Source organism: Paramisgurnus dabryanus, chromosome 1, assembly GCF_030506205.2.
Source record: "Paramisgurnus dabryanus chromosome 1, PD_genome_1.1, whole genome shotgun sequence".
NCBI lineage: Eukaryota > Metazoa > Chordata > Actinopteri > Cypriniformes > Cobitidae > Paramisgurnus > Paramisgurnus dabryanus.
Genome location: NC_133337.1, coordinates 19,671,296 through 19,696,932, shown reverse-complemented (window position 1 = coordinate 19,696,932; position 25,637 = coordinate 19,671,296). Strand labels below are relative to the sequence as shown.

General features: G+C 37.1%; 2 protein-coding genes across 4 annotated transcripts; one reads left to right on the top strand and one right to left on the bottom strand.

The window, feature by feature from the left end:
- Positions 1-38: 38 nt before the first annotated feature.
- Positions 39-10,254, top strand: pik3cg (phosphatidylinositol-4,5-bisphosphate 3-kinase, catalytic subunit gamma). 2 transcript variants are annotated; one of them, XR_012336348.1, is made up of 11 exons: positions 39-173; positions 3,832-5,825; positions 6,228-6,293; positions 8,008-8,233; positions 8,311-8,414; positions 8,492-8,638; positions 8,717-8,807; positions 8,889-9,019; positions 9,266-9,377; positions 9,470-9,623; positions 9,695-9,831. XR_012336348.1 is itself a non-coding variant. In XM_065273476.2 (11 exons), exons 2-11 carry the CDS (start codon positions 3,840-3,842, stop codon positions 9,974-9,976), a joined length of 3,303 nt encoding a protein of 1,100 aa, XP_065129548.1. In that variant the 5' UTR covers positions 41-173; positions 3,832-3,839; the 3' UTR covers positions 9,977-10,254. The 2 variants fall into 2 exon arrangements, 1 of the variants encoding a protein (XP_065129548.1); XM_065273476.2 differs by having other exon boundaries at positions 41-173; positions 9,466-9,623; positions 9,695-10,254.
- Positions 10,255-10,942: 688 nt separating this feature from the next.
- fgd4b (FYVE, RhoGEF and PH domain containing 4b) lies at positions 10,943-24,781 on the bottom strand. 2 transcript variants are annotated; one of them, XM_065273360.2, is made up of 17 exons: positions 24,595-24,781; positions 22,887-23,003; positions 21,165-21,300; positions 20,357-20,657; positions 19,754-19,843; positions 19,400-19,545; positions 19,021-19,177; positions 18,791-18,929; positions 15,051-15,109; positions 14,814-14,960; positions 14,454-14,626; positions 14,339-14,369; positions 14,173-14,256; positions 13,931-14,056; positions 13,659-13,808; positions 13,440-13,580; positions 10,943-12,325 (listed from the first exon to the last, which is right to left on the bottom strand). In XM_065273360.2, exons 1-17 carry the CDS (start codon positions 24,734-24,736, stop codon positions 12,053-12,055), a joined length of 2,412 nt encoding a protein of 803 aa, XP_065129432.1. In that variant the 5' UTR covers positions 24,737-24,781; the 3' UTR covers positions 10,943-12,052. The 2 variants fall into 2 exon arrangements, with proteins under 2 accessions (XP_065129432.1, XP_065129433.1); XM_065273361.2 differs by lacking the exon at positions 24,595-24,781 and adding an exon at positions 23,773-23,839 and having other exon boundaries at positions 10,944-12,325.
- Between the last annotated feature and the right edge of the window lie 856 nt (positions 24,782-25,637).

The window sequence follows — 25,637 nt, the reverse complement described above, 5'->3', positions numbered from 1 at the left end:
CTGTACTTGTCGCAATGTTGCCAAATGAGATGTTAACCACACAAGATTCTGATTTTATGGCAACGCAACAGAGCGTGAAAATAAAATGATCGTTTATTTGACTAAATAAATAAATAAATGCACTGTTTAGGCATTGATTTGGAGTACATTTTCTAGAAGCCATTGATTTTCAGGTGAGATTTCGTTTTTAATGAATTATACGCTAAACTAAGTGTAAATGAGACGTAAACTTGCATTTTCATATTCATTTAGCAGACGAAAGTGACTTTACTTTGTCTTAAACTATACGTACCATACGTATCATATAGTAATAAAAAGCAATGAAGACAGAAGTGCATTAAACTGTTTTTTTTTTCTTTTTTTAATGGCATGTACTTTCAAGTTTAAAAGTGAAAGTATATTTTGTAAACATAATTGTTTTATAGTGACTATTACAGAATTTACTTCAATAGATTTTCATGATAAATTAATTTGGATGGCTGTTCAACTCAACTAAAGTAAATGTTATGTGTATAGCAAGTGTATTTACATAACATCATTTAGGTGTCATGTATAGTGATTGCGAACTCAATGTCAGGCTACAGTAAATAGTCGTCAAGGTAATTTCTGCAGGCAACCACAGGCTTTGAAACCAGAAAGACGTCACTCAAAAATGGAACAAAAAAGCAAGTTTGACACCAAAGCTATTTTGACATCTCTGAAAAATATATTAATTTCGTTATTAAAACTTGATACTTTTCCTATATTTATGAAAAAAATCATAAATGTGTATTTCATGTTGCACTATTTTTTAAATGCCTGAACCCATTTGACCCTAACTTGTTTTTTGTTGAAAAAGGATAAAACTTAATACAACAGAAAGATTTTCTGTATGTTTCCCTATTTCTTGATGAACCTGAAATGAAAATATAATGTATGGCTTGTCAAAACCTGAAACTATCTACACACCTGAAAGTATATGATATTAAATAACATAAATAATAGTTATAATTAATTTCATTAGTTATACTTTTGTATAGTTATATTAGTTATATTTTTGTTAATTCCCATGCCTTCTGAAATTAGACCAAGTTAGTGAGCAATGAAAATTCATTTGTTATGAGCACATGCAGCTGTATATCATACTGTTTATACATATATCTAAACAGTGTTCCTGTAAAACTGATCTAACAAGTGTTTGTTATGTAAAAAGCTGTTCGCAAATAACTTAAATGTTATATATTATTTTCATTACTACTGTTTTTTTAACTAAATATACACTAAATTCGTGTGCAACAAAAGATGTGTTATCATAGAAATACATATATTAAATATACAATATAAGTATATAAAAAGTCAAAATGTTATGTTTTTATACACTAGGTATAGTGTGAGTAAATAAAAACAAATAACATTTTAAAATTAAGTTTTTTAACATACATGAATATATTTGAGGTAAATTTGACCCCAAACATTAAAAATGTCACTAAAATTGGATGGGTATAAAGTTAAATAAATAAAACACCTGTGTTAATATATGGCTCACCACTAGAGGACGCCACTGTACAGGTAATAGTCAATTATAAACACATAAACACAGTGGGCAGGTTTGCATGATTGCTACGTGAAAACGAGTTTGAGTTTCTGCCGCGTTTGTGTAGTTGATATAAGAGAAATAATAAAAACTAAAATAACACATATAATGCCTTTATTCAGTAGTACGTAATCATCTTCTTCGTTTGCCTAACCTCATTTCAAGAAACGAAAATTATAACAGCAACAGTGGTACTGCAGTGAACAACGATAAACAATTATTATGCAGGGTTAATGCACCGATACTCAATGCTACAGAATTCCCTGGAATACATAGAAATGCAAAGCATATTCATGAGCTAAACTAGTGTTAGGTCACTCACTAGAGGAGAGCATGAGCTTATTGCTAAACCAATAGAGGGAGAGGCAATGTAAAGCATGAAGTGTGAGATCGCATATGGTTAGAGGAGGGGTAAAGCGACTCTCCGACTGACAGATCTCTGTTTATCTGCGATAGTAACAGTTGCATTAAATCGTTTTTACTCATTTATTGTCTGTTTGTTATTTCACTGCATCCATGTATAAGTTTTCACTCGACCACCTTCAGGGTCATTGGCTCTGTGTTTGCTAAACGGGTAAGATTTCATTTTTATTCGCTTTTAACCTCAGTGCTGTAAACCGTTATTTCCTTATCTTTTGATGTTGAAATTGAAGCGTCTTATTATTCTGACAGTGATCCTGTAAAATATTTGATTGACTTGTTTATAATTTTAAACCTGATTGTTCAAAGAATGAATTATTTTAAGAAACTTCCGCGTTGGCAGTGTGCTTAACATGTTTAAACTTTTATTGTCAAAGTTTCATCTTATAAATGATTTGATATTCTGTCGGAAACAAACTGTTGCTCACAATGTTTCACTTTGCGCTTCTTCAAGACTTCTCTGCTTGTTTTTGGACTTTTGTATTTGTCTGAATGTTTAACACATTTGTGCTTCCTGCTTTTGACTTCCTTTGCATGAAGACAACGTTAACTTTCATTAGATGGTGTCAGATGTAAATAAAACAGGCTAAAGGAAATGGGTGTAAATGATGTGAGAACACTAAAGAGAGACCATACTTGCTTTTGGACTTTCTCTGTGACTTACCTTTTTAACTAGTCTTGTTCACCCGTTCTTGTTTTAAACTATGCAGTAATATCAAATGTAATAAATCCTAGAATTAAAAAAAGAAAATGTTTTAGTTGTTGAATCTTAGATCATCAGTTTTTATGTTATCTAAAATGATGTTATTGTAATTAAATACAGATACACCGATATGCAATTTTCCCAGCGATAGCCGAATATTTAGACTGATATCTGCTGATACTGATAGTTTGCAATGGTTGGAATACATTTTCTGAATGTTATTTATTTATATAATGACCATTAATAATTAAAATTAAAGGGGAGATATCATGAAAATCTGTTTTTCATGTTTAAGTGCTATAATTGGGTCCCCAGTGCTTCAATCAACCTAGAAAAATGTGAAAGAAGATCAACCCAGTAACTTAGTTTTGGTAAACCATTCTCTGCAAGCATGTGAAAAAATAGGTCATTGAAATTTGGGTCCCCTTGTGATGTCAGAAGGGGATAATACCGGCTCTAAATCTGCACTATCCAACCACGGCACTGCCATTTAGTGCAGAGATCAGCTTATTTGCATTATAAAGGACACACCCAAAAATGGCACTTTTTTGCTTATACCTACAACATTTATAAGTGTTATAATAAATTATCTATATTATATTTTGAACTAGAACTTCACATACATACTCTTAAAAGAGTCTTGTGAAATGTCCCCTTTAAACAAGTAATGTTTCTTTACATTTTCTATACACAGAGCTCAAATTCATTGCATTTTCCTGTTCTCTCTTGATCGACAGGATATATCGGTCATTACTAACTATCAGCCGATAGTGTGAAAATAAGCTTTTATCATCCAACACCGATTATTGGCCGATATATCGGTGCATCTCTATAACGAATGATTATTTTAAAAGTATTTTGACATATTGTTAACTAAAACATGCCTGTTTAATTAAAATAAAATAAAATATAGACCTAAATATTACTTGGAAACTTAAACAATAATGATGTAAATGGTACTTATCTCCTTATTATGAAAAAAAAAAACATCATCAACTATTATTTAGCTCATTGCAGAGTTGCTAAAAATGAAGTAAATGCTAAAAGTAAATGCTAATTCAAAATATAAATGAAACTAAAATAAAAGCTAAAACAAGCATAATATTAACAATCTTTCTTGCTTTTATTGATTTAGTGTTGGTTATGGAACTGCAAGCCAATAATGATGAACCACCGTTAGTTTGTATAGAAGAAAACAACAGAAGAAGAAGAAGAAAGATGAAAGCATTTACATCGAACTCAGCCGTACCCACGGATCAAATCGCTGTTGAGTTTGTCCTTCCCACCATCAACAAGAAGAGTTCAGACAAGAGTCCAGACACGCTGCTACTTGATGTGACCGGAAATTGGACGGTGGAGCAGGTGAAGGTTCAGATCTGGCACAGAGCACTAACCAACAAACTCTGCCCTGAATTTTACCAAAAATTCTCTCCGGATCACTGCATCCTCCTCTATCAGAAAAAAGGCAACTGGTATGAGATCTACGATAAACAGCAGGTGTTTCAAACCCTCGACTGCATCCGCTACTGGAAAGCCTTAAGGAAGGAAGTCGGAAGGATTCACATGATTATACGGCCACAGCCCTCGGAGGACTCACTTCAGTACCAAAAGTTTCTCAACCACCTGATCGGATACGACGTTACGGATGTTAGCAACGTCCACGACGACGAACTTGAATTCACGCGGCGGAAACTACTGACTCCCCGGAAAATCGAGCTATCCGATAGAGATCCCAAACTTTATGCGACTGATCCCTGGATAACCAGCAAGCCTCTTCCCGAATACCTGTTGAGCAAAATAAGTAACAATCACATTTTGGTGGTGATACACAAGGACACAACAAGCCAGACCATCAAAGTGTCTATAGACGATACGCCGGTACAGGTTCTTAAAAACTACTTTAACAAGATCTCCAAAAAGAGAGCGATTATAGGCATTTCGGAAGACGTCAGCGAATCGGATTTTGTTTTGCGGGTTTGTGGAAGAGAGGAATACCTATACGGAAACTATGCCATTAAAGACTTCCACTGGATCAGACAGTGTTTGAAAAATAGCGAAGAGATCCATCTGGTTTTGGAAAACCCACCAAACCCAGAACATGATGTGGTTCAGAAAGACGACTGGGCACAGGTCGACGACTGCACCGGTGTAGCCGGTACTCACGAGCAGCTGACTATCGCAGAGAAAGACCACGAGAAGATGTTCACCATCTCCCTTTGGGACTGCAATCGGAAATTCAGGGTGAAGATCTTGGGGATCGACATTCCCGTACTTCCTCGTAATTCCGATCTGATCGTGTTTGTCGAAGCCAGTATTTTTCACGGTCAGCAGCTGTTGGCTCAAGAGAGGACCTCGTCCAAGCCCTTCACGGATGAGGTGCTCTGGAATGCCTGGCTGGAGTTCAATATAAAGATTAAGGATTTACCCAAAGGAGCACGACTCAACCTGCAGGTGTCCTGTGGGAAAACACAATCTCAAACTTCAAACGACTGCAAAACCAAGAGTCGTCTGCTGTACTACGTCAACCTGCTCCTGGTGGATCACAGATCCCTGCTCAGACAGGGAGAGTTCGTTTTACATATGTGGAAGATGGCGGAGAAGAGCGAAGACAACAGCGTGAACGCAGATAAGCTTACATCTGCCACGAATCCAAATAAGAGCAATTCGATGGCCATTGCTATTCTACTAGACAGATACTGCTACCCTGTGGCTCTACCTAAAGGAAAGGATTCCCAAGATGCCTTAGAAATGGGCGAGAGAGGACAAAGAGAGATGCCCAATCACCTGCGCAAACAGTTTGATCAGATCATCGATACAGACCCCCTGCACCCCCTCTGTGCCGAAGATAAGGAATTGCTCTGGCACTTTAGACAAGAGTGCATGAAAGATCCCAAAGCGTATCCAAAGTTTCTTTCCTCTGTTAAGTGGGGCAAACAAGAAGACGTGGCCATAACACATCGTCTGCTGGAGCGGAGCACAGTGTGGGACCGAAGCTCACTTGACGTAGGTTTGGCTTTACAGTTATTAGACTGTCACTTTTCTGATGAAAACGTGCGAACTATGGCCGTGAGGAAGTTAGAGACTTTCGGAGATCACGATGTCCTGCGCTATCTCCTGCAGCTTGTTCAGGTACTGTAGGTTAATACAGGGTGCTGTGGTTGCTTTTGCATATAGCTGTAACACCAAATAAAGATACTGTGTGTGTTAGTAAGCTATTAAAATTTGTATGTTAGGCAAATATATTTACATATTATAAATGGACTCTTAAAAATAAAAGTGCTTCACGATGCCGTAGAAGAACCATTTTTTTGGCTGAATGGTTCCATAAAGAACCTTCTAATATCTTAAGACACTTTCTGGTTCACAAAAGTAGAGATACTGTATAAGGTGTGAAAGAAGGAGAAACCAAAAAAGGTTCTTCTATGGCATAGCTTTATTTTTAAGAGTGTATGTAGGCCTAAATGATGATTTAAAACACTTTGTGGAATTCAACAAATGTTAATCTTTGTTGTTGTTTGTTTTGTTTTGAAGGCGGTGAAATTTGAACCATACCATGACAGCGCACTTGTAAGGTTCCTTCTCAAACGGGCGCTTAGAGTAAGTAATGAAATCATCAGTTTTTATGAGCATTTTAATCACTATTTATTTCATTCCTTACTGTACCATTTGAGCTAAACCCTTAAAAGGGTTATAAATGTGCTATTAAAGGTTCTTCTCACTGTTGCCATAGACTTTCATAAGAACCATTGAAACAGAAGGGCTTTTCATACTCGAAATAGTTCACCTTAAGTTATTCTAAACCCCAGGTTAACAGAATCCTGCTTTATCTGTTTCACACTGTTCATATTTAAACACGGTTTAAAAGATAACCATGGGTATTCCTAATATGACATTTAACACTGTGCGTTCCTAAACCCTGTGTTAAGGTTTTCATTAGCATTTGCGGGGTCAACAGTCATGATTGGATAAAAAGCGATGTCAAACTGACTGAATTAAAATGGCACGCTGTCCCTTTAAAGGGGACATTTTACAAGTCTTTTTTTTAAGTTTTTAAATCAAACTTTAGTGTCTCCAAAGTACAAGTGTAAAGTTATAGCTCAAAGTACCATACAGATAATTTATTATAACATGTTAAAATTGCCACTTTGTAGGTGTAAGCAAAAATGTGCATTTGTGTCCTTTAAAAATGCAAATGAGCTGATCTCGGCACTAAATGACAGTGCCATGTTTGGATAGTGCAGATTAAGGGGCGGTGTTATCCCCTTCTGACATCACAAAGTGAGCCAAATTTCAATTACCTAGTTTTTCACATGCTTGCCAAGAATGGTTTACCAAAACTAAGTTACTGGGTTGATCTTTTACACATTTTATGTTGATACAAGCACTGGGACCTAATTATAGCACTTAAACATGAAAAAAAGTCAAATATGTCCCCTTTAAATAACCGCTTGTTTAATTTTGTGTGTGTGTTATGCTTTTAACACATTATGTGTCATTTTAACACATTATGGGGTGGTTCCCCGGAAAGGGCTTATCCTAGTGCCAAAATTACTGTAATTTAAAAACAACTTTTACTGATATATCAGTGCGATATTTTGTAAGGATTGTTTGTAAAAATACTACTTAAATATCCTAATATAATTAAGGCATAGTCCTGGATTAATCTAAACCCTGTCTGGGAAACCGCTCATATGTCTCACTTTGTGTTGATTTTGTGTTAAAATAAAACACAAGATGTGTTAAAATGTGTTAAAAAGCAAAACAAAGATGTTTGCATTTAGTGCGTTGTCCCTAAACTAACATTGATTGTGCTGTTTTTAACACATCCGTTCTAAGAGTGCACTCTTAGCAACAGACAGCCAATCAGAAACTGAAGTGCATGTACCTCATATCACATATCTGTGTACTAAAATCACCTGAAATACACTAAAAAGACATCCCAGAAGACAAAAAAATGTCCAAGAGAGATTTACATTGCGACCTGTTCTGTCACTGATGTGGAAGCGGTTATTTAAAGGGGCAGCGTGCTAGTTTGATTCAATCAGTTTGACATCGCTTTTTATCCAATCATGACTGTTGACACAGTGTAAAACATCAGATTATGAATATCTCTTAAGTGTGAACAGTGTGAAACAGATAACCTAGAATTCCCTTAACACGGGGTTAACTATTTCAAGTATGAAAAGCTCTTTAGAAAGGTTCTTCAGATGTTAAAGGTTCTTAATGGAGATTCTTCTATAGCATCAAGTAGCACCTTTATTTTTAAGAGCATTGTACATGAAAGCTTTTCATGTGTGTTGTTGATTTGCAGAGCAAGCGGATTGGCCATTTCCTTTTCTGGTTCCTCCGAAGTGAAATAGCTCAGTCCATGCATTATCAGCAGAGATACGCTGTTATTCTTGAAGCTTACCTGCGCGGCTGTGGTGAAGCTATGCTGCAGGACTTCAAGAAGCAGGTGGAGATCACCGAGGCCTTGCAGAAAGTCACCCGTGAAATCAGGCAAATGTCTGCCGATAAATACGACGTGTCGACACAAGGTGAAGGCTACAGCTAGGATTTGTCTGTACTGTGGTGTTTTTATGAGGTTGTGTATCTAATTTGTCGGGAACTGTAGTTGTTGTTCAGTTGCGACAGAAACTGGAGAGCCTACAAACGTCGGGATTGCCAGAAAGCTTTAAAGTGCCGTACGACCCAGGCCTGCGGGCAGGAACGCTTGTGGTGCGTAAAAACACTAAACGAATGCATGAATAATTTGGTTTTAAGTGCACTAACACTCCAGGTATTTTTATTCGTAGACTGAACAATGCAAAGTGATGGCATCCAAAAAGAAACCATTGTGGCTGCAGTTCAAACGGGCTGACCCTACGTCCTTGTCGGGTGACACCATTGGCATCATCTTTAAAGAAGGCGATGATCTTCGTCAAGATATGCTCATATTGCAGGTTGGCTTACCAGCATGGTCATCACCCACATGATCACATTGTCAATGCTGTCTGATAGTAAGTTGTTTATCCGCACAGATTTTGCTAATAATGGAGTCTATATGGGAGCTGGAGTCCTTGGATCTGTCATTGTTACCATACGGCTGTATTTCCACTGGAAACAAAATTGGTAATGATGTGTTTATGTTATCTGATAACAGATTACTAGATGCAAGTCAAATAAATTACTTTTAAATCATTATTCTTTCAGGAATGATTGAAATAGTGAAGGATGCCACTACTATCGCTAACATTCAGCAAAGCACTGTTGGGAACACCGGCGCTTTTAAAGATGAAATCCTGAGCCAATGGCTTGTTGAAAAGTGTGTGAATGAGGACAAGGTATGTTATGTTCATTTGTAAGCGTCGCGTGTGCTAAAGAGGAAGGAAACGCTTGACTTCCTGATGTGTTTGGGTCTTTGTTTCAGGGTGCTTGGCTTTGTGGAGACCAAACATAGCACCTGCACATGCTTTTAATACGCTTTCTTTTCATATCATTGTCTTTGGCCAAGTTTGGGTTCTCATGAGCAGGTGTTTGTGTGTAATGTTATTAGTATGCATCATGTTTTCTTAATCTCTCCTTGTCAGCAACAGCAGGCTGTGGATCGCTTCGTGTTCTCGTGTGCAGGATACTGCGTGGCAACTTATGTCATGGGCATCGGTGATCGCCACAATGACAACATCATGATAACAGAGACGGGTGATTGATTTTTTCCAGAGATGGCTTCAAACCAGTATGGTGCAATGTTTCGAAATGATTATGACCAAATGTACGTGTTTATATTTAGGCAGCCTCTTCCACATTGATTTTGGACACATACTTGGGAACTACAAGAGTTTCATGGGGATAAGTAAAGAACGAGTGCCTTTCGTCCTGACCCCCGATTTCCTTTTCGTGATGGGCACAACCGGCAAAAAAAGCAGCCCGAATTTCCTCAAATTTCAGGTATGCACATACCCTTCACGATCTCAGATGGAGTCTTGAGTTTTTATGACCGTTTGTGATTTTTCTCACAGAACGTTTGCCTGAAGGCCTATCTGGCCCTGAGACACAACACCAACCTGCTCATCATCCTCTTCTCCATGATGCTCATGACCGGCATGCCTCAGCTGAACAGCATCGAGGACATCGAATACATACGGGAGGCGCTGACGGTCGGACGCACGGAGGACGATGCCAAACAACACTTCTTGGACCAAATCGAGATCTGCAGAGACAAAGGTTGGACGGTGCAGTTCAACTGGTTCTTACATCTAGTGCTTGGTATAAAACAAGGCGTGGAGAAACGTTCAGCCTGACCTTTGACTGCATAAAGGATGTGAAACTTTACCACAATGAATCCTTTTGTTATTTTAATGTAAATTATGTTTACTTCATGCATTGTGCTGTAAGTTGATATAATCATGCACTGTTATATAGTAAAAAAAAGCGATTTGATATATTATGCAGAAGTCTAATGGAGAAGTGATGGCATACGGTCAACCTACATTACATCACTGATCAGAAATACATTTGGCAATCTTGAGGTGCACCAAGTGCTTGTTTTGCACTAAATTTGATTATATATATATATATATATATATATATATATATATATATATATATATATATATATATATATATATATATATATATATATATATATATATTAGGGCTGTCAAAAGATTAATCATGATTAATCACATCTAAAATAAAAGTTTGTGTTTACATAACATATGTGTGTGTAATGTGTATAATTATTATGTATATATAAATACACACACATTCATGTGTATATTTAAGAAATATTTGCATTTATATACTGTATAAACATTTATATAATTTATATTATATATAAATATAAATATTTTATATATAAATATAACCAATTTTTCTTAAATATATACATGACTGTGTGTGTTTTTATATATAAATATTAATTATACACACTACACACACATATGTTATGTAAACACAAACTTTTATTTTAGATGTGATTAATCACGATTAATCTTTTGACAGCCCTAATATATATATATTTGAAATACTCTTTATTTCTAGTGTTTGTTTATTATTTTTTTATTCAGGTGTAAAACCTTCAACATGCATCTATAATAATGTCCAACTGGAAATTGCAGGAGGTGTAGCAAACACATCAACATAACTTGTTTTTGAATAGATATGTTTAATTTAATGATTTTATACAAAAATGATAAAAAAATAAACAGCATCATGATAATTCCTTTGTGTTGTTGTTGTTGTTGTTAACATGATGCTAAGGTTCATATTCATCTGATTATCTTTAAAAGACTTATCATTATTTAAATCAAGATTGAGTCTCAAAGGGCTTTATAGAGATGTGTTAAGGAACCAGCAGTACATCACAAACACATCCATGAGGAGGAAGAGGATGAAGATGAGCCAATGTGGTCTAGTCATGGCATCATATGATAAAACCACGATAGCTCTTTGGAAACGTAGGCACGTTTAACTGTAAGGAGTAGTCTAGCAGGCTTTGTTTTGGACCCCATTTGTTGCGTGGGACAGGATGATCATCCACAGGATCATTGTTCAGAATAACTGTGAGAAGAGGAAGTGATATGATGCTTTCATTGTGTCACTTCCTCTGCTCAGTTCTCCTGAAGTACAGACTGCCTCCTTTATCAAACACAAACCACTTGTATTGTTTCCAAGAGTTAATGCACTTAACTATGCTCCTGTGGAGAGAATGAAGGTGGTAGATATTTCGGCCTGTTTAAGTAATGAGGGATATTTCACAATTCCTGTATTTAAATCTCTTTCCTGATAAACTATGTGAACCCTTTATCAGTTGTTAATGGATGTTCGGGTCTTTGAAACACTTCTTGGAGATCATGAGGAAGATCATTTCTAGTTATGAAAATCAGCTGATTGAACCGTGTCAAAAACACAGCTGTCCACACATAACAGAGCTGCCACAGTCAGTGCGACTTTCAAAGGAAACGAAATGTATTCAAAACATACTCGCACATATAGATGTTATGCAAATCCGATAAACAAATTCAGTAGTTTTAGATGCGTTATGTTTAGAACAAATATAGCCATGGTGCAGGTATTACTTTGGAGAAGTTGGGATAAAGATATACACTTTTATTCAATTTATTTTCAATAGTGAATTTCAGTTTACAAAAAGCAGTAGTGCACAAAATTCCAGGGACGGTAAACAAGACGAACACCATATAAACAAGACTCGAATCACAAAGCATCATTGGTCTGCCAAGCATAAAGTCCGACAATATGATCATACAAGCACCCTGACTGATCTACTGACCGCACGTGATCACTAAAAGATTTGTACACATTAAAATACAAGAAAGTTCTGTAAGTGCTTCGGTTATGTAATGTGAAGTTGTACGTCACAGACACAACGCCGTCAGATCTGGTCCTCTGTCGTGACAGCCGTTGACAGGCCCATCATCGCACGGCGTCTGGCATTCTGGCGTCTCTCCAATCACAGCTTTGTGGATGACTCTCAGCCAGCGCAGTTTCATTTCCTCTGTATCGGCAGTGAAACAGTGGACGGATTTGGACTGACACAGACGAAAGCTGGTAGGAGGATGATCCACGGGTTTTTGAACATCTTCAACCTGGTAACCCAGGAGTGGAATCGTACACTGGGCTTTGACATCCTGGAAAAAGGCCAAGAGAAGATGTTGAACATGCAAATAATGGGTCTTATTCACTAAGCATGCGTACGCACAAATTTGTTCGTAAAATGTGCTATAGACATTTTAACTAACAAATCATGATTTAAAGGTGACATAGAATGATTAAACGGGGTATTTATCCTTGTTCTGTGATGTGACATGTAGACAAAAATTTATTTGTTTGGGTCTGTAATGCCTTAGAAGCTTCCTAAAAACTCTCTCAGATAGCTCTATTAGGGTGGGGGATTTTAAACAAGTGGTTTTGCACCTATTTGGCTCCCCCTACTGGCTTAACTTGCAATCTCTTTACTGATTGGCTGACTTTGCTGCCACTCAAAAAATGTAGCCAATTATTTTAAAGTGTAGGGTCAGTGAGATGCCTGTGATGTCATAAGCATCAGTTTTTCAGATTGGGACGTTTTTTGGCTGACATTTCTAAAAGAGGAATTTCTATGAGACTGAGATGTTTAGCATGTTTAGCATGTTTAGCACTTTTGTATGTTTGTGAATGCGGGTAGACTACCATTATTCAACAAAGACAAGGTAAAAATGGTTTTTCATTCTCTGTCCCCTTTAACAAAAACTTTTATAATAAAATTTCGTAAATGTATGCAAAAACGTAAGAACAACTTTGACCACACATTCACAAAAATCATGAACGAGAAAAAATATATAACACAGATATATATTATAGGGTTCTTTTTCCTTGTTCATGATTATTGCGTACTTGTTGACTAAGTTGTTCTTACGTTATTGCAAACATTTAGAGGAAATTTTAGTATGAAAGTTTTTGTTGATTTATGATTTGTTAGTTAAAACGTCCGAACGCATATTTCACGAACAAATACGTGCGTACGCATGCTTAGTAAAAGAGATCCATGTCTTTGTACGCCTTATTCAGTCTCCCGCCATGTTGATTCCAAAAAGAGGCTGTGAGGAAATTTGTAAAATGATGTATCTTCTGTGTGTTGATGTCTGAAAGACCAGCATCCTGAAACAAAACAACAGGTTTGAAGCGCACGCGCTGGACGTCCATCCCTCACAGCCTCGATTTGGAATCAACAAGGTGGCGGACTACATAAAAAGTGTTGCTCACCTGCGGGGCACCGTACAGATAAAGAACCAATGCGTCGTGCTGAGGAATCACACACCACACCCTCTGACACGGTTTGGTTCTGTCGCTGTACTGCAGGAAGCCACACACGAAACTGTTTCCTGACACCTGAGCCGCTTCAATCTGGTGAAGAACGAGAGAGGAAATCAAGAACCTTTCTGAAACGCTTCTCAAAGATGACAGGAGGACATCAGCGCGTACCTCAAGAATTCCTCTTTTCCTCCCACCAGCCGGTTCCTCTGCGTCTGCTCTGCCGGTTAATATAAAGTAGCAGTCCTTGCACACCCTATTTAATTTGTTGCTGTCGTACCTGAGTGACGTCTTGTAGTCTGAGCATTTATAACACACCACCTAAGAGACATTTGAAAACATTTGTACTTTGGTCTGATGATTTAAGATCAAGAATTGAACAATAGAAAGTTAACAATTAGCCATTAGATTTAGATATAATAAACACATGTTGGTAAACCCACATATCCGCATGCTCTGCAATGGTGCCTCCTGCGGGTCAAAGCATTAAAGGGCTCCTTGCATTTCATGCACATGGTTACTTCATTATCCCGAATCCAGCGAGGAGCTCTCTTCCCCAACTCTTCTTTCTGAAAAACGATGAATAAATAAACTTAAAAGAAATAATAGATCACACATCTTCCTTTAAGAGCTATGAACCCCTTAACATAAAAACAGACATGCACATAAAGACTCATGCACTTACAGACACCTCATCCACCACTTCTTTAGAGGCCGATTTGAACGTTTCATTTTTCTGCTGAAATATTGCGATGGTCTCTTGAAATGCCTTTAATATACAAACAAACGATCTGTTTAAAACTGATCCACTGTCTTTAAAATCATCATAAACACAGGATTCAATTTTGTACCTTGATCCAGTCCTCTTTGTCTTCCTCTGAGCTGTAACAAAACAAATAATATTTATAAACCTAAATGCAAAAGATCAAGTCTATGTTCAGATGAAGAGATGCTGGATGTCCTCACCTTGCCTGTAGCTCCAGCGTTCGCTCTTTACCCGACACCTGAAACGTGTGTGGGTAATCGTCGTTGGAGGTTTCAAGCACCTTCATGCCCTCGACCCTGACCCGTGTGCGTACGGTAAACCTCTGACCCACCAGACTGAACTTTGGCACGCAGTATAGCAGCATGTTGTTAAACTAAAGACAAAAGATGGGGTAGCTTTAAACAGCTTTGACCATTACTGTACATGATGCTTGAAGTCATTTACCTTTTTTAGTTTTAATGAATCAACTTTCTAAAAAAACTTATGGCAGATGATGTATATTTCTTTAGAGCTTAATTGTCAGGTGTGGACTGGCATGCATAAAATCTGGCGTGACCAACCAGGAAGAGGTATCTTTCCATGGATGATGTGTTTCTGGCTGCCAGCTTCAGGATCTGTCCTTCCTTAATGAGCTCATTTGAGGGATTCACAATGTCCTCCTCTCCTCCCAGCATCTCGTAGATCTCCATGAGCTTCTTCAGGTTCTCCTGGAGAACATACATGGAGATCTTGTAAATAAGATCCCAACATGGTCTGTCATTGGCACATGGTCTGTGGCAAGTAAGAGAGCGTCTTACCATCTTACGGATGGCCATGTTAGAGTGGGTGGCAGCCATTGAGATGATGTGCAAAGACTCTGGAAAACGAGAAGCAGAAGTGATGATTTCAGATGACTCATTTCAAGTATGGAAGTGAAATTAAACCGTGCTGTGCGTCAAACAATATCAGCATTGTGGTTGTTCTTGGATAAAGTTCAATGAGAGCAATCAGGTGACCCCACAGTTAAGGGCAGCAGAAAAAATGGGTTTGAAAACTTAGAAATCGAGAAAGACACAAACACAAATATAGCTGCAAGCAGCGATACGGGGCCAAGCACCTTCAGCGCAATGAGCACCCGAAGCACAGCAAGCAACATAGAACGTATCAATCACCCAAGGCGCATACTAGATGCGCCACTCAGTTGACACGGTTCAAGGGGCAGCAGAAAAAAGCTTACAGAGCTGCAAGCATGGACATATGGCAATCATCAAAGATGCAGAAATGACACAGCATAGCAGACATAACAGAAATACAATGTATATGAGAATCAAAAAGCTTAAGTGAGATTGAAGACAAGAAGAACATTCTGTACAGTAACACTATAAAATGTAATATACAGTATTTACTATGACAAATAGACAATGTCACATGTTAGGTATTTCTCAAAAAATCTCAAATCTGTTCGATGACGTCTGTGTGGATTGCGCCAAACATTATACGAGCATAACCTGGGATAAAATAAACAAACCTTGTAAACAGAGTTGCGATAAAAAACATTTACCATATGCTTTAACATAACTTATGAACGGAATGTAGGAAAATGACAAACGAGGTATTGTTGCCATCGGCATAAACCACTGAATCCAATTTCACAGAAAGAAAATGAATATCAGACAAAGTATTCAGAAGTTATAAGCAGTTCTATAAGAACTGTTATAGTTCATGTACTCTGACTTCACAGGTACCTTTAGGACATCATGCGAAGCTCCCTACCGTTTTTTGCGCGGATATCTCCAATAGTTCAAAAGATTTAACAATTTGTGTCAAATTTCAAAATGGCAAACCCCGCATAATACACATCGAAAGATGCGGCATGAGGTAAGGAATTCATGGACACCTAGATCCTAATTTTCTCACAAACAGATCAGTAGTTATGGGCAAAAATTTGCCTTTTTTCATATCTCATGACCCATAGGTGGTGCTGTCACCAAATTTGGCATGGACCCCCAGTTCATGGTCCAAATGAAGTGTACCAAATTTCATTTCGATTGATCAAAGAATGACCGAGACACAGCTTCAGAACCATTTTTGCGTCAACCTCATTAAGTTTGCACATTTATTACTTTTGACAAAAATAAATATCAAAATTCTGTTCAGTCATTTATATGCGGCTCACTCCAAAGATTGTCTGTACCAAATTTCATAACAATTGAACCAAATTTGAAGGAGGAGTACCGAAAAAACGAAATACTGTACATTTCAAAATGGCCGTTACTGTAATGGGAGGAGTCTTACTGTAAAGTATCAAATTCAATAAGCGGGATGAGAGCAATCACGTGTACTAAGTAGAATTTTCAAAGATCTAATGGATCACCAGTAATAACCATTTGAACATTGAATTTTTTAGCTGATGTTGGCCCTATAGAGTTACTGCTAGAGACCCCGTTTTTGGCCACATGACTATTTATGACCACCACTACAACTGTGCCAAATTTCATCATTTTCCTACATACGGTTCATAGGGCTGCCATAGACTCCCATTGGGGAAGAAAAAGAAGAATGAACAATTCCAATAGGTGCCACAGCAGAGAAATAGTAGTAAAGACTGAATCACTGAAGTTTTACTGTGAATTCAGTACCATCCTAAGGAATTATTTACACACCTTTCAAATTAAGATGTTAGAAACAAAAATAAACATACACTGCTAGAAACCAAATGGTCAAAAATTTGTATCCCAGCTGTCACTGGGGCATTACCCTTGCAAAAAGTCTTAATATGTACTATTTAGGTACAGATATTTAATTTGGTACCAATATGTACCTTTGAGGTACTAAAATGCATCTTTAAGATACTATATGCATCTCTGAGATACTAATGTGCATCCTTAAAATATTATATATGCATCTTTGTCAAACTATGACAGCATCTTTAGCACACAAACCTTTGACAGAGCTGACAAATATCGCGTTATTTACTTACCATATTCCGTGTGTAGATCCAGAAAGCTGTTTTTGACCATAAGTAAATTTCTAAAGCTTTTTTTTCTAATAACGCGCTGTGTTTCGCATTTCATGTGTTACAATACTGATCAATCTACAGGCTATTTAGGGCTCTAACACATCCTGAAGTTTGACTTCCAAGAGTTTTTCAAAAGAAAAGTAAATCAGGTTTAAATGTCAGGAGTTCCTGTTGGGACGAAAGTAACACTTGTTACTTTTGTCCCGCTGCTAACAGCGTTGTATATGTTGAAAATTTATATTATTCTAATTTGATTTCATTTCATTTTCATAGTGTTCAAACTGTTGAAAAAATATTTTATTCTCAACCATTCAACTTTGTACTGTTGGTTGCTTTTAAAACATTTGAAAAATTAAATTGAAAATGTAATTTCATTATTTTTTACAATGATAAATGGCAAACTATGTTTGCCGTTACATATTAACGAGATCATAGTTATGTATATTTAATAAAAACAAATGTAACACAACAATCTATCTTGTTCTGTTGTGTTACTTTCATCCCTGCTGACAGTGTCAAAAGTAACAGTGCAATCCCTATGTTCAAAGTGAAATTATACTGAAGCCGTTTTACATTTGTTCAAAATTCCACCTGGTATTATTAGACCACACTTTTGAGTTATTGAGTGCGTTTACATGCACAGTCTTACGCCGATTATGCTTAATAAACTGATAACACGTGGGGTCATGTAAACGCATAAAGCGGTTTTCATTAATCGGGGAAAGCCCATAAACAGCGTAAGCAAAAACCGATCGGCACAGGTAGTTTTTTGCTCATTACGCCGATTTCGCGTGGCACGTAAACACCTTAACCCGCTTTCTCACGGTTTTGTCCATGTGCGCATGTCTCCGCGTATGAAAGATAAACGTCACACGCGGAAGTAAGCGCAAGGTAACGCATAAAAGTCTCCGCTCGACTAAAGCAGTTGGCAGAGAAACTGTGAAAATAAAAGCTCATGTTACATTTACAGGTTCTGCAGACACGAGGAGAGATACAACAGTACAGCTTAAGACAGATATGCCGTCGGCTTTTTGATCGACTATTATGTACTATAGGCGGTGACGTCACTGCCTGCGAGAAAACTGATAATTCTCCAAGTCCCATGTAAACGCAGTTGACTGCATAGCCGGCTTATTGATTTGCATGTAAACGCATGAAAACAGTTTTCTATAATAAGCAGATTTTTAATAGTTATCCGCTTATTCTGTGCATGCACTCATTGACCACAGCAAAAAAATATATCTCTGTCTAAAACATTATCTTTTAAAATTAATTTTTTTACTTTCTCCCTTGTTCTCCCCTACTTATATGCATCTTTAAAAAATATACATCTTTGAGGTTCCATTTTGCATTTTTGAGGTGCTACTATGCTCTCTTCTGTACCAGTATGTACCTCTGACGTACTAATATGAACTCTTTAGGTGCAAAGCTGTATGTTTTGAAAAGGTACTGCCTGATGGTACAGCTGAGGTACATTAATTGACCATTTTTTCTGACAGTAACTAACAAATGTGAAAGATAAAAAAACGTCTCTCTTACTCTCTGCCTGGCTGCGGTCACTGTCGTCCTCTGGTAGTTTCTTCAGATAATCTTTGAGAAGCATCTCGTAGCGAGGGATCCGCTGTACCGGCTCCAGCATATGATGTTGTAGAGTCAGATTTCCACACTCCTTCATGGTCTACAACAACATTCACAGATCATCATCTCAACGCCAAATGCATAATGAAAACATGATATTTGTAGCGCAGGTAACACCCATGCACACGCACTTGTATGTCCTGAATAATGGCATTAAACTGCGGCGAGCGTTCCGTCCACTGTTTGAGCAGATCCATGGCACTGTCGAAATTTTTTACATACTCAGCGTACATCCTCAGAAAAGGAGCGAGCTGTGCCAAGATGTCCCCGATGCGAGGTGTGGAGTCCCTGCAGGATGATGAAGAGTCAGACAGGAGCCAATACAGCTTGCAATGCCATAGAAGAACCATTTATCTGGTTATCAAAGAAGCTGTTAAAGGTTCTTGAAAGATACACTTCTTAAAAATAATTTAGCAGAACAGAAATGTTCTAAAGGTTCTTTATGGAACCATACAGTGCAACGAAGAACCTAGTGTACAATAAATGTGTGTTCAATAACGCAATGCTCACCACTGGTTCATCCGTGTCTCCAGATCAGGCAGGAGGAACTTGCTGTGGAAGGTGTAGATGGATCCTACATTAGAGAAGATGCCCTTGACCACCTCTAGAGGAAACGTTCCCTTCACAGCTTCCTCTGAGAGTCGGACACAAAACACCTGCACATACAGATCATCTACAGTGAACACAAACAGAATTTGACCCCTTTAAGTCACCTACTTATAAACCAACAAGGTTTTCTAAGAACCAACTTCACTCTTCTGAGACATCTGACTTCTAACCAACAGGTGTCCCAGCAGAGTTACCACAGGTGCACTTCATCACAGTTTTAACGCAGAAAGATTTCACTGTAAATCTCTCACTGACCTGCTCGAGTAAATGCAGTCGCTTCACGTAAGCTCGCTCTGTCTGCAGAAGTTCATTGGCAATCTTATAGAGTTTCAGCTCTTTGACGTCCTGTTAAAAACAACAACACATCCTGTGTTCATTTTGAGAGCACATCGGTGTCGTGGTTTTGATACCATAGTATGTCACTTGTGTAATGCCTACGACTGATGTCAGTCGGTGGAAAAACACTGTCATGTGGTTGGGCAAACAGACAGGATGAGATAAACATAGACAGAAAAGATCAAAACTTATGATATGATAAGAAAAACTAGATTTAAATGAGATATGAGTGGTTTATTTAAAAAAAAAAAAAACCTACACTGGTCCGTATGATATTGTGATCTATAGATAAGATTACGGGCTTGTTTAACCATCTATGAAAAGAGAAAAAAACTTGCTGATCACAAACAAAAAAATAAAACCCCCATGACTATAAGATAATTCGGGTCAGGGTTGAATGAGTTAAAGAAATACTCACTTTAAGTTTAATACTTACAGTTGTGTGTTAGTTTAGTGAGCCCTGCTTGAGAAAACACCACAAATGTACACAATTGGTGACCAGAACGCAGTGTGATTACTCACTTGTTTGTCATCATTATTTTCCATGTTCTTCAGTTGTTCCTCATGGTTTTGAAGAACACTTTCACTCTCACCGGTTCCTGAGGGAGTCTGGAGATGATCTGGATCCGTGCGGGTCAATTGCTCTTCAAACACACCCCTTCGTTTGACTTCTTCTGACCACCAACCCGACCAATCAGGCCATTCGGAACCTGGTGGTGACAGATTGAATAATCCGTCCTCCTGGCTGTCCTGGGAGTTTGGTCTCTTAGAGTTAAGGTGGGTTTGCATGAGCTGATTGGATGAAGAACAATCTGGTGAAGCTCTGAAAGAAGAGTATTAGGTGTCAAATACTGTGTCTATGGTAAAACCCACTACAGGAAGTTTAAGAGGCGGAGCAGAGGGTTAAAAAGAGAAATGAGGGGGTGACGTCTTCCTCACAGCCCCATTTGTGATGCGTGCACACACAGTACTTGTCAATGTACACCACTGGTCTGAAGTTAAGGGCCCACTTGATCTAATCTTGTTAGAGACTTAAGGGCTAAGATACATTTTGTAGACTAAAGGAAACGTGTGCTTTAGTATTCATTTCTATAAAACTAAAATTGAAGTCTAATGGAAAACCAGCCCAACTATGTCCAGTACACATGGGAACAGTTAACATCATCAAGTTGGAGAAAAGTGTGAGCAACTGTAACCATGAAGATAAGAAGACAAAAATACATTACTGTTACAAAAATGTATATTACTACAGAACTAAACAGAATAAGTATTTTTTTCCACACTTCTCACAGATAGTATCCACACATGTGAAACCTGATATATACTGTACCCCTTGTCAAAATGTCTGTGAAATTCGGAGGCAGCAGTGGTCCTCTCTTGACTCATATTTGTCACCGTCTCCTCTTGATCCGTGATGTGTTCATTTGAAGTCTTTACTGGACACTGGAACTTTGGTTTTGGAAGAACTAGTCAATGACACACACACACACACACACACACACACACGACTGTCAACACTGTTACTCTATCTTGGTAATGGAGTTTGACAGTAACAGAATCTACACTGACTAATTCATACAATTATTAAAGAATCCATCCAAACTTTTAAAAAGTTTAATAAAAAGCCTTTTAATTGAGTTATGGTTTGTTAGGATAGTACAATATTTGGCTGAGATATAACAATTTGAACAACTGGCTTAATGAGAATGGTTTACCAAAACAAAGTTACTGGGTTGTTCTTTTTCACATATTTTAGGATGAAAGAAGCACTGGGGACCCAATTATAGCACTTAAACATGGAAAAAGTCTGATTATCATGATATGTCCCCTTTACAGTTGTCCAAATATGTAGGAAATTTACTAAATGTCTTCATGGAGCATGATTGTTACTTAATATCCTAATGATTTTTGCAAAAAGAAAAAAAAAGAATTATATCATTTTAACCCAGACAAATTATTGTTGCCTATTGCTACAAATGTTACATAAGATAGTTTTGTGGTCAAGGGCCACATATTGTTATGGCCTGTAACATCTTGTGATTCATGACCATGACCAAAATATAACTATTTGAAAAAAGCAGGAACTTCGTAGACCAAATGTAACTGCAACTATATAATGACCCATGATACAATGTATTTGGACACTTAAAGGAAAACACCACGGTTTTTCAATATTTTACTATGTTCTTACCTCAGCTTAGATGAATTAGTACATACCTCTATTTTTTCAATGCGTGCACTTCATCTTTGTATAGTGCGTTGTGAATATGTTAGCATTTAGCCTAGCCCCATTCATTCCTTAGGATCCAAACAGGGATGAATTTAGAAGTCACCAAACACTTCCATGTTTCCCTATTTAACGACTGTTACACGAGTAGTTACACAAGTAAGTATGGTCGAAGTGCAGCAAACTACGGGCTCTTCCGCCATACAATAGGCCTGGGCAAAAAAATCTATTTTTCGATTAATCGTTTTTTAAAACGTGGTCGATTAAAAATCGATTCTCAAAGAGCAGAATCAATTTTTTTCATATTTATTTCCACAAACATTGAACGGAGGAATGGAAGCATTTTAGATTTCGCAAGTAAGATGTGTTTTTTATAAGACAGGCTTTTAATTTCTTTTTATTAATTACGCACTTGTAAACTGCTGTTCACTGTTCTTTTTTATTAATATAGTATGTGTATTAAATCTATATTCATTGATTTGAATCGAGAATCGAGTATAAAAACCTACCTGAGAACCGGAATCGGTCTAAGTTGAGGTAAGAACATAGTAAAATATTGAAAAACGGTGGTGTTTTCCTTCAAACACGTATGAACGTTATAGCATTAGAAACTAAATAATTGTGTTGTTTAGTTGCCAACTCAATTTTAAAGCCTCCAAACCTCCTAAAATCCTGGACTTTACATACATGGGATCTTGAAGAAAGTCTAATGTCTGTAATAAAGCCTAGTGCCTTTTCAACAGGTAAAAACAGCAATATTACTAACACTAACAAAGAACTGTGCTGTTGGGTGTTATTGTAAATGGCATTCAGATGCAAATCTACCGGGTGGAGGAGGCATCGGTGATACTGTATACACGGCTGATTTTCTCAGCACTGAAGATCTTTCTCTCAATAAACTTCTGTCTGAACCATCACACTGTCCAACACATACAGGATCTCCTGTCAACACACAAAACCATAAAGTCAAAACAAAACTGGAACAGAAAGGTGTCTCACACACACATACACGTCTTTAATAAAAACCTCCAGTAATAAACATTCAGCGGAGTACAAATTTTGACAACATGCCCTGCCTTAAGAGAACACAGTCAAATTTGTCCTCTGCAAATAAAATGACAGATGTATACAGTAAAGGTTCATTTGATTGTGGTTCAGTCTCTCATGAAATGTAATCCTCTGGAGGCCTCTGTCGCCCATCACACAAACTTCCTCAGTGAGGTTTCTCAGTTCCTCCAGGTCAGAGTTTCTGACAAAGATTTATGAGAACGTATCACCAGAATCTATACACAAAGCAAGACGGCCAAAAACCAAATTTAAATTTCATCGTCATCAGAAGGTTTTGCTTTTCAGCAATGGATTCATTATAACTGACTAATAATTTAATAAAATTCATATACTGAATTCACAGAAAGCAATTTTTAGCAAAGTTAAGCATTTAAAAAAATATCTTCACTATAGAAATTTCCAACAATCTTTCTTTTGCACTTTTGGAACGAAACATCACCTGTACACACACAGCAATCCAGAGTGAAATTAGATTGAGCTCAGAAAAACAGTGATTATTTTACAGTACAAAAGCAACATTTCATATGTTTTAAAGCAGTGATTTCATTAAAAGCAGAAATATTTGCAGAAGTTGTTCATTATTAAACAGCACAGATAACACGTACTTTTTGACAAAATAATACGGACACAGATATAAACTGACCTGATACTTGACTCTTCTCGTCTGTTGAATTGTGTTTGTTGACTGTGAACATTAGACAGTGCCTATAGATCTTAATGTCCCCTCCCTCCTTTTAAAACTCATCCAATTCCCCTTTTTCTGCATGAACAGTTATGTTTGACAAATACAGAAATTGATTTTCTGTTAAAAATAACCGCAGATGTTGCAAAAGTCTCCTTTTAACAGTTTCCAACTAGTAGTTTGATGACTTTTCAGTATGATTGTCTTTGTAGCAGACTATTAGGAAACAGACTGGAATTTTTTTTATTCAACTTACAAGCTAAAGATTAACTAATTTAATAAAACACGCAATCCAAAGTAAAAAATAAAAAATCTCAACACGAGCAAGACTTTTTGTTTAAAGACATGGACACTTTTAAACAATAAGCAACATAAAATTTTGACGTTCACAGAAATAATATCATTACATGAAGTTTAAAGCTTATGCTGCCCTCTGCTGGCAAAACATTTACGGATCAAGAGTTTGCTATAAAACCAAACAGCAGATAAACCCATGAGTCACAAAAATAAGTATAATTCACAGGAATGAAACATTCATCCAGTTCCAGTCAGAAACAATACAAACCATCACATCAATTAAACCTTTGTATGGATCTCAAACACTCACATGCTGAACTCCCACCTCATGAATTCCCAAGAAGAACAACCATGATCATTATAACTGGATTTTGTACAAAATTATTTCATAGAGAGTGCAAATGTATGATGACATTTTTACTGAAGCAAATAGAGTTTTAGATTTTCAGACTAACGTTAATGAAAAATTCATTGAAGATGTCTGACCAGAAACAGATTTGCGACCCGATCTTCTCCTCATAGCGACCCGCCTGAAGTCCTTCACGTCATACGCACTTCTCTTCAGCTTCTCAAACATCTCAAAAACCTTTACTGTCGTCTCAAAATACGCAAACACAAAAAATAACATCTGCAGGCCTCGTTGAAAGATTGCGAATACAGGTGTGTGTGACTTCAGGTGGCACTGCACAGACCGATCGGCGAATGACATTAAAATATCGCGAGAACAAATCCACAAAGCTGGGCTTTCTCACGGTGTTATGATGTCACACGAGGTTAACGGTCTGCGCAGCGTCACGTGAAGAATTATACAATCTGACTAACACAATCTTAAAAAAATAAAAAATAGTTTATGTTAATAGAACAAACTATCCAGACACATTTGAAGTATTTAAATATTTAAATCACACACACACAAAAAATCCTAAAACTCTCATTAGTCACACAAAAAAGTAAAAAAAAATTAAAAACTTTCAAAATATATTTAAATACTTAAGTCACACTTAAAATTTTATAAACCAAGTGCAATCTGTAAAAAGTTGAAACAATGATATCTAAGTGATTTTTAGTGAATATATGAAGTCAGTTTCATGTTTATCACATACCCCACTCATGCTTATGCAAAAAAAGTGCAATATCCTTATATTTATTTGTTACCCCTCCATTCTAGTACATCCCTGCATCTTATTTAATCATATTCAATTGTCATTTATAGCACAATTGTTTACACACCTATACATTTGCCTACAATTTTTGTCTGTGTGTTGGTGTTTTTGTGTACTGGAAGCTTATGTCACTAAAACAAATTCCTTGTATGTGCAAGCATACTTGGCAATAAAGCTCTTTCTGATTCCTATTTATACTTCATAATACAATACTTCATCTTTATTTATACCTTTATTTTTAAATGCATTGATAGTTCTATAACTACAGTATGTCTTATGTGATATGTATAGCAGGTAATGGCTAAAAGGATGCAGATTCATTTTTTATTTTGAATGTTAAAGTGTATTTGTTATCGTGGAAAAATA